General features: G+C 36.9%; 1 protein-coding gene across 1 annotated transcript; it reads left to right on the top strand.

Moving 5' to 3' along the window:
- The first annotated feature begins 2,153 nt into the window (after positions 1 to 2,153).
- LOC105390286 (pickpocket protein 11-like) lies at positions 2,154 to 3,745 on the top strand. Its single transcript, XM_011561558.3, has 2 exons — positions 2,154 to 2,536; positions 2,763 to 3,745. The coding sequence occupies exons 1-2, from the start codon at positions 2,154 to 2,156 to the stop codon at positions 3,742 to 3,744; spliced, it is 1,365 nt and encodes a 454-aa protein (XP_011559860.3). The 3' UTR covers position 3,745.
- Positions 3,746 to 14,901: the final 11,156 nt, after the last annotated feature.

Below are 14,901 nucleotides of genomic sequence, written 5' to 3' on the forward strand. Positions count from 1 at the left end.
AACGTTCGGTGCTAGAACATGTGCACCTCTGAATTTTTATTACCAGTGTAGACCACACTTTAAATTTGGCATACCTACACTTGAAATGGTCACGTATGTGTTTGAAATTGCTGGAAATGCAAAAGAGGTTGCAACAAGGCTGACTCCGGGAGGTGGAAAGAAGTCAAAATTGAATTTCGGGTGCCATGTGTGGCTTGGAGCCCTGCCAGCCGCAAACTGCTACTCAAAAATACACAAACTAACCCAATATTAAACCTAAAACTACTAGTAGGTGCTTCTATGAATATCGTAATATAAAAGTATTTGACATTCAGAAATATTACAATGAATTCATATCTTATTTCATTCAATTAAATACAGATTAATATTTTAATTTATATTGTTAAGGCTTGAACAACTTTGTAAAAAATATATTAAAACTTTACTCAGCTGAAAAAAATATCATAATTTCAAATGAAATGTCAGTATTTGCTGTTCTTTATCTGAAATTATATTTTCACGTATATTATAACTATACTCTTCTAACGAAATAAGCTACTGTAGTCGGCTAGACACATACCCTACAATTCTTCACAAAAAGTCAGCAACAAAAGTTCCCAGGCTTCATATTAGCATGTTTTGATCGATGAATGTTCTTCACAAGTTGCCTCGATCGTCTGAGACGCGGGGCCACATTAGTCATGCAAACACCAGACTGGTAAATGTATAAAATGGCGACGTTTGAAGTCGCTGGAAAACTTTCTCCACGGTTCGACGCTAATGGATTAAGACCAACTTGTTAAAAAGTCGTCAAGTGACGCGAATTTCGCTGCATTCGGTTATTACTCGTATTGGACGAGTTCAAGCAAAATTTTGCTAAAGTAGTTTTGACAGTTTATGTGGTGATTGGTTTTCTGATTTTCTCACAAACTGCAATTTTACGATACTTTTCTCTTTATTTGACAAAAAGCAGGAATAAATATTTGGTATGATTTCATAAGTATACCTCTATATAGAATTTATAAAAGGTTCTTACTATGCGCCTCACAGGGGAAATATCTGCGTTTTTTTTTTACAAAATCTGAGGCTAGAGTAAAGCTGGGTTTTAATTAAAAAGTTTTCGGTTGGTGAATGCGGCTGCAAGAGTAAAAAGGGTTTCAAATTAATGTTATAAATGCCTAATTTAGATTTTAATCTAAACGTTCTTTAGAAAACATCGTTCCGATTTTATCTGATTTCATTTAAGTACATGAAATACTTTTTATTTTGAACTATTTGAACTTTTTTTCTGTACTTTTTCCGCTTCGAATAGAATAGAGTATGTAGATATTATGTTAAGATTCTATCCACCAATCAAACAGCGGAAGGTTCATGTCGTTTCGTATGAAAAGTAGTCGTTTAGCCGTCAGCAGCACCCATGTCACAGTGAGAACATTCAATAGAGCTGAGATGAGAACTGCGGGGCACCCTCGTCCGTACGGGCTCTTTGTTTATTTGTCACTGTCATGTTTATGATTATTGTGAATTTATATGATGATATTATAAAAGAAATATCAACGGTTTAATTTCAGTTGTTTTGGAATTCATATCATGTCGATCTTTTGTTACAGAAAAATTCAGGAGGCAAACTAAAATTATAAAATAATTCAAAGAGGTATACACTTGTCCAAAATTAATAATGCACATGCAGATCTTCACACCCGAATCATTAAATCGTAAGGGCCTTAAAAAAAACACTTGCATTTTGCACCTTGCTCGAAAGAAATAGGAGTCAATATCATGTGTCACATAATTGAAAACAACCGATCTGTCAAAGATTTCTATGCGCATTATAAATTTTGGAGCACTGTACATAAGTTAGGATGTAAGTAGGTACGTAGTTACTAAAACTTAGAAGTCTACAAATGTAAGAACAAATAGCGGCACGCATATTAAAACCCAAAACCATTTAAAAGAACAATCAAAGATTTAATCTTAATCAAATTGTTCTTTTGTGAAGTTTAAGTAAATAAAGAGCTTTAAAGCTTTTATTTTGTAGCGTATCCATTAACATAAAATTCTCTTTAAATTCTGAATGGTATGAGTAAATAAAAACTGCCTTGAAATAACGAAACATTACGCTATTAGCTTTCGTCGCTTAATCATCTAAGTACTTTACAACTTTAGTCACCAAAATGATAAAAATCCAACCGAAACCAAACCGCTATAAAAAGGGCTTTGCAACAAGACTAAGAACTCTTTACAAGAGGTTCATCGACACCTGCTCCAACCTGACCGTCCACGGGCCGCGCCTCCTCGTCCGTCGCGACATCCCCCTTATCTACCGTCTCATCTACTTCATCATCTACATCCACGTGTGGCTGGCCGTGGTGTACAGCATCCGGCGCTACTACCACCACTACCGCGAGCACACTCTGCGCTTCACCACGCGCACCGACTATCTGGAGTGGAGCACCACGCTGCCGTCGACTACTGTCTGCGAGAGCCCCGATATTGACGACATACGCCACAAGGCTCGCCACTGGTACCCCGAGGAGGAGGATGACGTCGTCGACAGGTATGGTACAATAATATGTGGGGTCTTCTTACACACGGCCATCTGCTCAAACTGGGTCTTGGGTGTTGATGTATATGATATATGTACCTATCTTTCTATATATTTCTGTAGATATATCAGCAGTTTCATACCCATATTACAGGCTCTGCCTAGCCGGGAATCAAACCCGGGACTTTCGGCATAGCAGTCAGGGTTACTAACCACTATACCATTCGGTCGTCAACAGGTACATGCTGGAGGTGGCCTTCTTCGACGGAAGCTGCTTCAGCTGCATCTCCGACGGCCTGCCACAAGCGGGACCGAAGGACTTCCAAGACATAGCTGAGGCGTTCCGCTCCGAATGCGAGACTTTATTCAACACCTGCTACCTTAATGAGAAGAAATTACAATGCTGTGAAGTGTTCAGACCTATCAACACTGAATACGGGATCTGTTTCTCGAGCAACAACAAGCATGTGGCCCCCAGATTACACAGCACGTCAAGGGCTGTTTTGGATGACGCGCTAGTGATAAGTTTCTCTAGAGACGTCGAGGTGTTCCTGCATTCACCGGAAGATATTCCGTTCTACAACATGGAGTACGACCGACGAGTGACTGTCACTATTGGATCGAGTGCCACTCTCGTGTTCTCTATAACGGAAATAGTTAATGAGCCCGAAGTGATAAATACGGCTCCAGAGGTGCGGAAATGTAGATTCCCGAGTGAGAACTTACCTGAGCATAAGGCGTATAGTCTGTACAGTTACTCTGTGTGTATAACGCAGTGTCGCATCGCGGCGCAGCTCGACATCTGTGGCTGCGTCCATCACCTCTCTCCGCCGGAGTATAAGGATCAGTTTTGCGATATAGAGGGTTTGAAGTGTTTGACGATAAACCATGATAAGTTCCGCAAGTTGAGAGTGCCGGGTCTGAACGAGACAGGTCTCGATTGCGAGTGCCTGCCGTCGTGCACTGAGCCTGATTTTAATATCATTTCCAAGGAGCTGTCGGAGCCACAGAGAGATGTATTGGAGAGTAGACTGAAGCTCGTCTTGAACAACAAGCCGTACGAGCGAGTGACCCGCCAGGTGTCGCGCACTCCGCTGGATCTGGTCGTGGCAATGGGGAACTGCATTGGTTTGTTCTTTGGGGGCTCGTTTTTGTCGGTCATAGAAATATTTTACTACCTTTGTTTTAAGAAATGGAGCTATACGAATAGTTTTTCGTAGGTTTCGGCCAGGCAATATATTTACTAGTAGAAAAAACATTAAACTTATATGACGACATAATGTACTTATTTCAGAAAAAAACGACGATACGGCTCGCGTCCTATCACATGAGTGCAATGTACAGCGAAAAGCTCCAATTGCTCCCCTTTCGGGGATTACAGTCGTCTGCTTGTATTACTTATATAAAATGTATGTAGAATTTACAAAAAAGAAAAAAAAATTATAAATAATTTAATTTATTTAGTATATGTAGTGTTTAAGTACTTTATTATACACTTGCACCACAGCTACCTCTAATCATTTTTCTTATTTTATTTTAAACGCTCTTTCATCCAAAGGTTGTCTGGTAGAGATTGCTATAAGCAATAAGGCCGCCTTTTTGTACTGTTTTTATTTTAAGCTTTTTTGTATTTTTTCTGTTTTTGGTGCAAATAAAGAGGATTGTATTGTATTGTATTGTATAATAGAACTAAAGTTATTTGAATACAACAAAGAGCTGAAGTATGAAACGTTTCCATTTTATAAAATTGATTGCTGGCGATTTATAAATCACAGATACCTGCAATGAATATTTTAATTTAAATGTAAATTATACAGTCAGAAATAAATGTTGATCGTTACAGTATATACTGCAAAAAGCAGCCTTACGTGATCTAAAAGTGGTATACCTATTACCTACTGTACGGGAATACAGCTATTTCTAAAAGCATTTCCATGTTGTTTAACGTTATGACCAGAGATATGTTATGAGGTTGCTGTGAATGGTTGTTGGTATTTTCAATAACATTGTTCAGAATTTGTAGACTGTTAGTTTTTTTTTATAATAAAATACCTAAATAAATTAATTAGAAATACCTTAATACTATCCGACGTCTTATTTATGTCCATGAACATGGGCCCTATCGCGAAGTCAAAACGAAGTCAATATTTACGATGTAATTAGTGTCAAAATTGAATCCAAAAATCGTTGGCAAAACAAGTTCGTGATAAGGCTCCAGTCTGTGTGGATTTTGTGGATGTTAAAAAGGCCTTCTGCGTAATCCCGAGAGAAAGCGGCCTAAATCAATTTCAAAGTTTTCTTCACAAACAATTTGCGCCGCATGATGACAGTACATTTGATGGAGAACTGGGTACAGGAAAATAGGAAATACGTGAGAATACTTCCACTCTAGTATTCTATCTAACTGAAAGCAGGAAAAGGGGACTGTCGCATACTAAAGTTTAATTTCCATTTTAATGACTACTGTACGAGATAACTAGCTTTATGTAGACTTGCCGCTTAATAGGTTTGTGTGGTATCAATTTGGCTTGGTTTGCTGCTGCGGAACTCTGTGTCTAATTCGTATACTATTACGCACTTGTTCTCCTAAGACCGCTTTATAATTAACATAGATCGATTCAGGCAGACATGATGTATCTAGATGATTGTTTTTAATACTTAACAAAACTTTTTTTTAAATCAGTAAGTATGCATGTACTTTATAACTAGTAGTTGTCGACATCTTGAAGTCGTTAAACATTGTAAGAAAGAGCCCCTGAGTAAACCCCTTTCGCTTTGCTATACCATCATTTTGTTTATTGGGTTCAGCACAGCCGCAGGCGGGTAGTCAATCACATTAGATTAACAATATACTCTTGTTTTCCTCGACCTCTTGATTTTACGAACACAAGGAAAGTATTTTCGGAATTCTAGCTCATAAATCAAATAGACGCGAAGCACGAAGAGGCTAGAAAAATAAGAAAATCTTTGATAATATCGGTTTAATTGTATCCGAAACGAGATCTTGTAGAGTACGATAATAAACCATTCTATTCCCTAAAGTGTTTGATCAAACTAAGTACTCAACACTTCAATTTGCAAACCAAATCCATTAACGATGAATCCCAATAATAGAGCTTTCGCATTAAGCTACAATTTAATAATTCGGGGGTAAAAACAATAAATTAAATTATTATGTGACTTCTCGCATACGGCCATTTATCCACAAACTAGGCGGATCCAGTGATATAGGTATCAGCTGATATACCTTAACAAATATATGAAGTTTTCAGCGCAAAAGTGGCGTATCTTTGATTTTAATAATCACAAGTCCTATTCAAACTCATGAATGGGATGTGCGTGGCCGTAAACGACCTCATGTGGTTTTGTACTAGCAGCAAGTATACCTAGTCACCAACCGGACCAGCCAGGGTCTTCTTCTGCAGTGATACGGGCTCCACCATCTACCTACTCTTCTAGCATGATAGGTCGTTGTGGCCGAGCTGGCCGACGGCTCGCAGACTTTAGCACCTTCCGATTATGTGCTTACAGGGTAGGCAAAGGTTCACTATTTTAGCCAGTATGTCTGTAACCTATTATAAATTTATGAATTACACTTCTATTTGAAATTCCGTGTAATTGGTAAAACTGGGATCTCAGGTATCAGAGGTCATGTATGCGATGACCTAGATCTACCGGGAACCAATGAAATGGTTTGATGAATATTTCAGGGAGTTGCATTTTTTTATTGTGTGTAAATTTTTTGTGCATGGAGAAAATGAAGATATATTTTTTCACGAATTTCATATGCTGTAGTGCATAACATTGTTTGCAATGGAATAAAGTATTGTGGGTCCCATTTCAAACCTGTCCATTATACACAATGGAACCTTCTGCTAGATAACAATACGTTAATGTTAAAAAAGCTATTTTTCAAGTCATTTAGGTATAAGAAAACCTTCCCACTTTCTATGAAGTTGTGCAAACAAATTCGTTCTGAATAATAAAGAATGAGCGATGAATAAAGAAACAAGAAAAATATTTGAATCTGTTTTTTTTAATTAACATCATGTTTTCGAAGCACTGTAGCGTATAATATAAAGAGGGTTTTCCTGTAATTGTGAAATTGTTTTATTATGAAATATATTATATACCTATTGCTTTTACTAACCGACTTCAAAAAAAGGAGGAGATTCTTAATTCGTCGGGAGTGTGTTTTGTTTTAGTTAAGTATGTAATCTGACTGATGGTATCCGCATTATTTATAAGTTTTTGTGATAATTAAAAATAAAATGAAGAAAATACAGTTTTGCATTTGCACTATCGTATTTCAATCAGTTTCGGTATAAAACCTAAATGTCACCCATTTACCATTCCATTATATAGGTCGACCCAATCGAAAAGGGCGATAATACCAATTTGTCAGTGTCCAACTTGATCCAGAACTATTCGCGACAGAGGTCCTTCAATTTAATCAGATTCGCTCATATATACTATTATACATACACACATGTATACCTACATTGAAATGAACAGATCAGAATGATATATGAAACTTACTTCAGTAAAGGTAGCAGTTAATAAAACGAAAGTTTTAAAATTATGTACCTAAGTAGTTAAGTTTTAGGTACATAAGTTAGTTGCAATTTAAAAATAAACCGTTCGCCTAACGCGCAAAAAGCTTGGAAGTACACTTTTTATTTCCACAACAAAATGTACAAGTGATTTTAAAACCTCTTATAAGATCGTCGAGAGGCCAATGTTCCTGCAATGGATGCCCGAGGCAGTCGGTGGGACCGCTCGAAGCTGAACGTCAAAGACTTACTTCATTTGATCACAAAGAAGAGTATAAACTGGGGGATGAGAAGCTTTTGAAGTGAATAGAGATTACAATTCTGTATGTAAGTGTACAATGCGCCCACATTTATAGCTATCTCTGTGTAACTACGAGTACATATCAGTTAAGTTTGGGTTTTTTGGTTGGAGCTCAGTTTATATAGGGTTATTTATTTATTATTTATTTATAAACATTGCAGTGATACATAGGGTACAGAAGAATTCCCACAAAACCAATATTTTTGGTTTGACTGTGGGTAAACGGTGACATTTTAATTAAGCTGTTATTTAAAAATTAACAAAATAAACAATATATTGACTGTGTCAAGTGAGCAGTGCAAGGAAGGCACCAAATGTTCCAAAAAGGGTAGTTTCTATGGAAAATAATAAAAAAAACGTGAATTTTGAAATTCTGATTTCAGTTTCGGACTTAGATATACCATGCTGCACATGTAGGTTTCGGCTTAATATACCCTATTTGCAACAACCTGTATAGTAATAATATTTCGATGGCAAAATTCACCCTAAATACCATACTGATAATTTTATTTAAGTTATACTTAGAAGGAGTAATCTTGTTTGGCTCCCTGCCAACTTACAGCGAGTTGCTACTGAACAACGCACAAATGAGTTTCATAACTTTCTTCAGCTGGACAGTAATGCTGCAAACAGTTTAGTGAAGTTCAAAACTTTACACTGATAATAATGCAGAAAGGAGTTTCAATGAAATAGTGGAATTTTATTATACTGCAGTCATTTTGTAGAACGGTTTTAGTTTTCTGTTCTAAATAAACGGAAAACTTGAGTGTTCTGTTTGTTCTTTTGCTTCAATGTTGAAAAGCCAGGTATGGTGCTTTTATATTTAACTTTTATATTTGTTTACACCAACAATCTAACAATTAAATAAATATACTATTAGAAATAATAGTCTTAATCTAATTGTTGGAGGTTGGTGCTCCAATAAATCCGAAAAATCTGTCCGTTTTCCCAATTTTGGAAGAAGAATTACCAATTTCCCTGTTTCGTAATATCGTGCCTATGACGGATTTCAGTGAGTAAATACTTACTAATATACCTTATACCTCTATCTTGAGCAGCAAAATGGCCGCGCGAGGCGAGGGTAGTCAGCGAAGTGAGTGAAGCACTCTTCAACCAGGGACCGGCTTCATATTACACACTTCACCATATTTCACTTATCGACCTACATTATCAGTAATAACGGTTTATGACTTTGTTTACCTCTCCCGTTTAGGAGTAGTTTGGTACTATTGTCACATATGAACTTTTTCATTGCTCGTGAGTGTATTATAAATAAGGGTGACGAGGGGTGCTTAGTACATATTATTATATATACTGCAGAAAAAATAAAATGGTGCAGGAAGCATGAGCTTCCACATTTTAGTTCTGCAATTTTAGTTAGAAAGCCACCGCGGTTGTGCAAATATAAAAACACCAGCAGCGAGCTTGCACGAGCTTTTGCATTAAAAGTGTAGACAATCCCAGCTTGAAAAAATCCCATGTGGAAACTCTGACGCTAAATATAGATATTATTCATTATAAAAAATATAAGTTTTAGACTAGATTTGGCACAGAAAAGAGAAAAATGGCGCGCGAAAAAGTAAAAGTACCAATAAAGTTTAGACAGCGAATGAACGCTGATGATGATTGACTAACATCACAGCACACCTGCTCAGTGCAATGATTGTGATGAAATAAATCCAATCCCCTTCCAGAACAGTTTGTGCCGGCGGCGGCGGTGGCGGCGGCGGCTAACAACTTTGTGGTTTAAATTTATATGAGCTGAAGAAATTGCAGTCTCGAAGTTGTACTCAAAGAAACTCGAGCGGAGGGTAACAGCTGAGAAGCGAAAGCCGCTAGAGGCGTTAAAATATCATAGTTAGACCACATCCTCTATATTTACTAATTTTACAAACAGCCTTTTGTTTTATCAATAAAGAATTAAATAAATTTATTTCAGTTCAGATTGATCCCCTGAGCGCTTCCCTTTTCGCCTTACTTTATTTATTTAATTATTTATTGTACAAATATACAAGTACAAAGGGTGGTCATAATGCTAAAGACATGAGGAAAATTACTACTTTTACAACACCGTGTACTTAGTATGTTTTTTATTAGGGTTCCGTAGCCAAAATGGCAAAAACGGAACCCTTATAGTTTCGTCATGTCCGTCTGTCCGTCTGTCCGTCTGTCCGTCTGTCACAGCCGATTTACTCGGAAACTATAAGTACTACAGTGATGAAATTTGATGGGAATATGTGTTGTATGAACCGCTACAAAAATATGACACTAAATAGTAAAAAAAAGAATTGGGGGTGGGGCCCCCCATACATGTAACTGAGGGATGAAATTATATTTTTTCGATGTACATACCCGTGTGGGGTATCAATGGAAAGGTCTTTTAAAATGATATAAAGTTTTCTAAAAAACATTTTTCTTAAAGTGAACGGTTTTTTGAGATATCAGCTCTCAAAGTCGTAAAAAGTATGTCCCCCCCCCTCTATTTTTATAACTACGGGGTATAAAATTCTAAAAAAAATAGAGGTGATGCATGCTAATTAACTCTTTCAACGATTTTTGGTTTGATCAAAGTATCTCTTATAGTTTTTGAGATAGGTTGATTTAACTACGGAACCCTTTGTGCGCGAGCCCGACTCGCACTTGGCCGGTTTTTTAACTTAATCTGGGGGCACGGCAGTGCCCCCACCAAGTCGAGCAAAAAAGCGGCACGGCCGTACCATCCTTTTCTCGAAGCAATTCAGGCCATTATCGACCCCCTGTAACTTCGTTGTGGATAAAATAATAATGTACGCTTATTACACACTGCCTGATTAACAGTTGAACTAACACCTACGTTCGCGGCAATAGATACCTCGACCTCTAATGGATCGATGTGGCATCAAAGCTTTTCTGGCCGTGTTCATTACACGCGGCATCAAAGGGGATGCCACTGCCCTGATTAATGACTGCCGGAGCCACTGTAAACCTGAAACCTTTCTGTGAACCTATCGGCTCGAATTCCAACCATAGACTCTAAAAGGGTAAGTTACTTAAAGGGTTACCTGGGCATATTAGCTGGGTATTTTATTTATTAATTCAATATTGTATTAAAGTATAGAATGCCCCTAAAGCAGACCAAAAACACTGGGTATCTGTCCATTTGATACATTTTGCTACACTCATGTCCCTAGAGTCTAAGGTCAACAGTGTAGCAAAATTTGCGATGTCTTATTTATTTATTTATCAAATATGTAACACCAGCAATTTACACAACACACACTGTTAACTTATTCATCATTACAAATTTCGTTGCGAAAACCATTGTCTTCTTATTCTCCTAAGGTATTTATACGAAATATTGTTTTGAAATAACATAGAATTATTCTATGGCCATACTTAATTAACTCACATTCTTAGCAGGCAGGCTCCGTTTTATCCAGGAGGAAACCAAGGAAAATCATGAAGTCAGATTCTATTGTTTACGAATTTCCAAAAGTCGTAAAACAAAAGTTGTTTAGAAAGAGTCCCTGAGTCTTGATCCATGACCGTTTGATCCATACTTCCACAACTACCCTGCATAAATAAAATGCCTCTGTATAGTGCTCAAAAAAAGTTCTATTGATTTCTTCCAACCCAATGAACCAATTGGGAAGATCCATTTCCATCAATCGGTGGATTAGACAATCTGCGCCGTCGGGTATCGGCAGAGAATGAACTTAATCTCCTTTATCCTAACATTAGGGCTTCAGGGGATTGACCTTGGATCTGTGTAATAGATTACACACTTAAGCAATTTAATTTCAAAAGGTAAGTAAGTATATGATTTTTTATACATGTACTCAAACAATTAGCTTTTACTTTATTATTTTGTAAATTAGGTGGTTTGCAGAAACTCATCTAATATAAAGGAAGCAATAAAATTAAAAAGGACCCTTCAGGAAAGAAACAATTCACCACTATTTTCACACATCATATCAAATCAAACAACAAAAAGTGAAACATATTCATGGAATACGTTAATAAAATAAACGTTAATTCTGAAGATTTATAAACATGAAATAAAACTCAGCCGTGGGCTTGGATTGCTTGTAATGAAGCTTGAAAGAAATAACAAGCAAAATCGGTACAACTCCAGTAAACCAAGATCCAATCGTTGTAAACATTTATTTTCTCTATATCACGTATTTTTCTAGAAAACATTGTGATATTAAATATTTTCTTGTATATACCTACCTAGCATGAAACAGTCAGAGTTACTACCTAACGTTTCTTGCGCATTCCCTTCTGGTTTACAATTATGTACGTATAACCTTTAAATAAATACAGCGAGTGATTACGCGTAGTTTCATCCACTCACTCTCTCGTTCGGCGATGAAGAAAAATGTTGTTATTGAATTTTTCAGCCAGTGGAGCTGAAATATGTGAAACGCTCACTGCATGCGCCGCGCGCCAGCTATGCTATGACCATCTATGACATACATTCCGACCACCACGCTCGTTCTCGATTGTCGGATATGAGAGGAAGTTATTTTATTACGGACTACCATGCTTCAGTACTTGTACATGTACAGGGCCTAAATGACATTATGCTAACGATAATATGCAAAAGATCCACTGGTCAAACTACACAACTAGCCCAAGGAAACATACCGTTGGTAATGGTTTTTTCGCTGCCATACAAAATGTTTACTACTTACCTACCTACATACCTACTTTTTACGAGAGATCCAAAAAAAGTTGTCGCGAGCGTGTGTATGCCATGTACTTGAATTTTACAGGAACATCACTAAGTGCGGTTTTAACTATGTTTGCGCTACTGTAGTCATCAAATAAAGCTCGTGTTATTTCGAGTGTGTTATTTGAGTTATTGCAAATAGTGTTATTTCGGTGTTGTCATGAAATTCGACATCGTGTTCTGCCACTAATGAGCTACAGATTCAATTAGTCATTATATTTAGCCGTTATATCGCTACCAGACCAGTGGCCGTTTATCCATAGTTTTTCCATTAAAACAATACAATAAAATAACACTAAGTAAAATAAATACTATTATCAAGGAAAGATTCACATCTCGTATTTCTAAGATAAAGTATCAGCGCAATTGTAGTCAAGTCAGACATAACGCAACTGACCTATATGCGTTCTTTAACCACTCTAGCTCGTATTTCTATTGGGCTAAGGTCTATTTGTGGTTGGGACGTGTGGTTTCCCAGTAGTAGTTGTGAGTTGTGAGAGCCGAGACATTTCCGTTCTCTGCAATTGTGTTAAGTAGTTATAGCTTTATTTGAAGAAGAGCTTCAACATTCCTATTTAATACACCCTGTATAATAGTTTATTCAGTTACGAACGAGAACATTAACAGCTTATATCTAGCTAGCATTTTAATACCTCAAATTATGGAACCAAAGAAAAAGAAGGGTTAACTGAGTACCTATATATGGATACTATCGAAAAACCCTAGGCTCCAGAGGATGGGCAAAAATATATGGGAGCTGGGACCACCCTCCAATAGCAATAAGACTAACATCGTTGGATAAGTCTTGTCAATAGGAATAACTTTTGCTTTGACAGCTTTGTTGTCACAGTTGTCCGTTCAGAGATATTTGACTTATAAGTTCCGATACTCGTCAGTTCATCTTACTGCTATTGGAGGCTGGACCACCCTCCAATAACAGTAAGACTAATGTCGTTGGATAGGTCTTGTTAATAGGAATAACTTTAGCTTTGACAGTTTTGTTGTCACAGTTGTCCGTTCAGAGATATTTGACTTATAAGTTCCGATAGTCGTCAGTTCATCTTACTGCTATTGGAGGATGGACCACCCTCCAATAGCAGTAAGACTAACGTCGTTGGATAGGTCTTGTCAATAAGAATAACTTTTGCTTTGACAGCTTTGTTGTCACAGTTGTCCGTTCAGAGATATTTGACTTATAAGTTCCGATACTCGTCTGTTCATCTTACTGCTATTGGAGGCTGGACCACCCTCCAATAGCAGTAAGACTAACGTCGTTAGATAGGTCTTGTCAATAAGAATAACTTTTGCTTTGACAGCTTTGTTGTCACAGTTGTCCGTTCAGAAATTTATGACATATAAGTTCCGATAGGATAAAATGTAGTTTTAAAATTAATGGTGGAGGAGTGTTGTGTTTGTGGTCATCGTATATGGTGACCTCTTTGTGAAGTGACAGTTCACCTGTCACGCTTATTAAGAAAATGGCAGCTAACAAGCAATTGTATTATTAATTACCGCCAACCCGCAATGTATTTTTGCAGTAAGATGAACTGACGACTATCGGAACTTATAAGTCAAATATCTCTGAACGGACAACTGTGACAACAAAGCTGTCAAAGCAAAGGTTATTCCTATTAACAAGACCTATCCAACGACATTAGTCTTACTGCTATTGGAGGGTGGTCCAGCCTCCAATAGCAGTAAGATGAACTGACGAGTATCGGAACTTATAAGTCAAATATCTCTAAACGGACAACTGTGACAACAAAGCTGTCAAAGCAAAAGTTATTCCTATTGACAAGACCTATCCAACGATGTTAGTCTTAATGCTATTGGAGGGTGGTCCAGCCTCCAATAGCAGTAAGATGAACTGACGAGTATCGGAACTTATAAGTCAAGTATCTCTGAACGAACAACTGTGACAACAAAGCTGTCAAAGCAAAAGTTATTCCTATTGACAAGACCTATCCAACGACATTAGTCTTACTGCTATTGGAGGGTGTTCCAGCCTCCAATAGCAGTAAGATGAACTGACGAGTATCGGAACTTATAAGTCAAATATCTCTGAACGGACAACTGTGACAACAAAGCTGTCAAAGCAAAAGTTATTCCTATTGACAAGACCTATCCAACGATGTTAGTCTTAATGCTATTGGAGGGTGGTCCCAATATGCCCATTGTCATTTGTAGCCATCGTAGATTGACATCTACTACTTGGGCCATCTTATAAACGTTACCATAATGAGAATATTGTTTACCTGTATTAGGTTTTGTTTTAAATATCAAAGTAAATTTTTGTAAGAGGACATAAAAAGAAACATCAAACATTACTATAAGTTGTTTAATTTTCTAAAAAATAATCATTTACTTTATTTGGTCTTTATCGTTTTGTTACTTTAATATTTTTAAATCTAGTATTTATTTAAAGTATTAATATTATAAACCCTAGGTTGAATACCCTTTTTTATGAACGTCTATTTAATCACAACGAATATGCTACATATTAATAATATCTTTACAAAGAGCAAGAGTTACAAAAAGTTACAAGTAAAATTTTAAACGAGATTACGGTAAATTCATTACATTTCCACCAAAAAACACCATTTATATTACACCTTATAATTATGTAGATCAATAGAATATTAAATATATTTTACAGGCAAAGTAACTAAATTATTTTTGTTATTTACAATTCGTTTTTTATAGCCTCGCAAGCTACGTCGCCTCGTAGCCGCGTAGCAACATCGTAGCAATGTCTACGCCGTAGCTTTATCAGTTTTCACAAATTTCAGATTCGATTCATGACTACCAC

The sequence above is a fragment of the Plutella xylostella genome, chromosome 17 (genome assembly GCF_932276165.1).
Source record: "Plutella xylostella chromosome 17, ilPluXylo3.1, whole genome shotgun sequence".
In the NCBI taxonomy this organism is placed as follows: domain Eukaryota; kingdom Metazoa; phylum Arthropoda; class Insecta; order Lepidoptera; family Plutellidae; genus Plutella; species Plutella xylostella.

Bases quoted from the DNA above. Each gene is read 5' to 3' on its own strand.
- LOC105390286 (XM_011561558.3), top strand. From the start codon at position 2,154: ATGATAAAAATCCAACCGAAACCAAACCGCTATAAAAAGGGCTTTGCA. The intron at 2,537-2,762 runs GTATGGTACAAT...GGTCGTCAACAG, and splicing joins GAGGATGACGTCGTCGACAG to GTACATGCTGGAGGTGGCCT.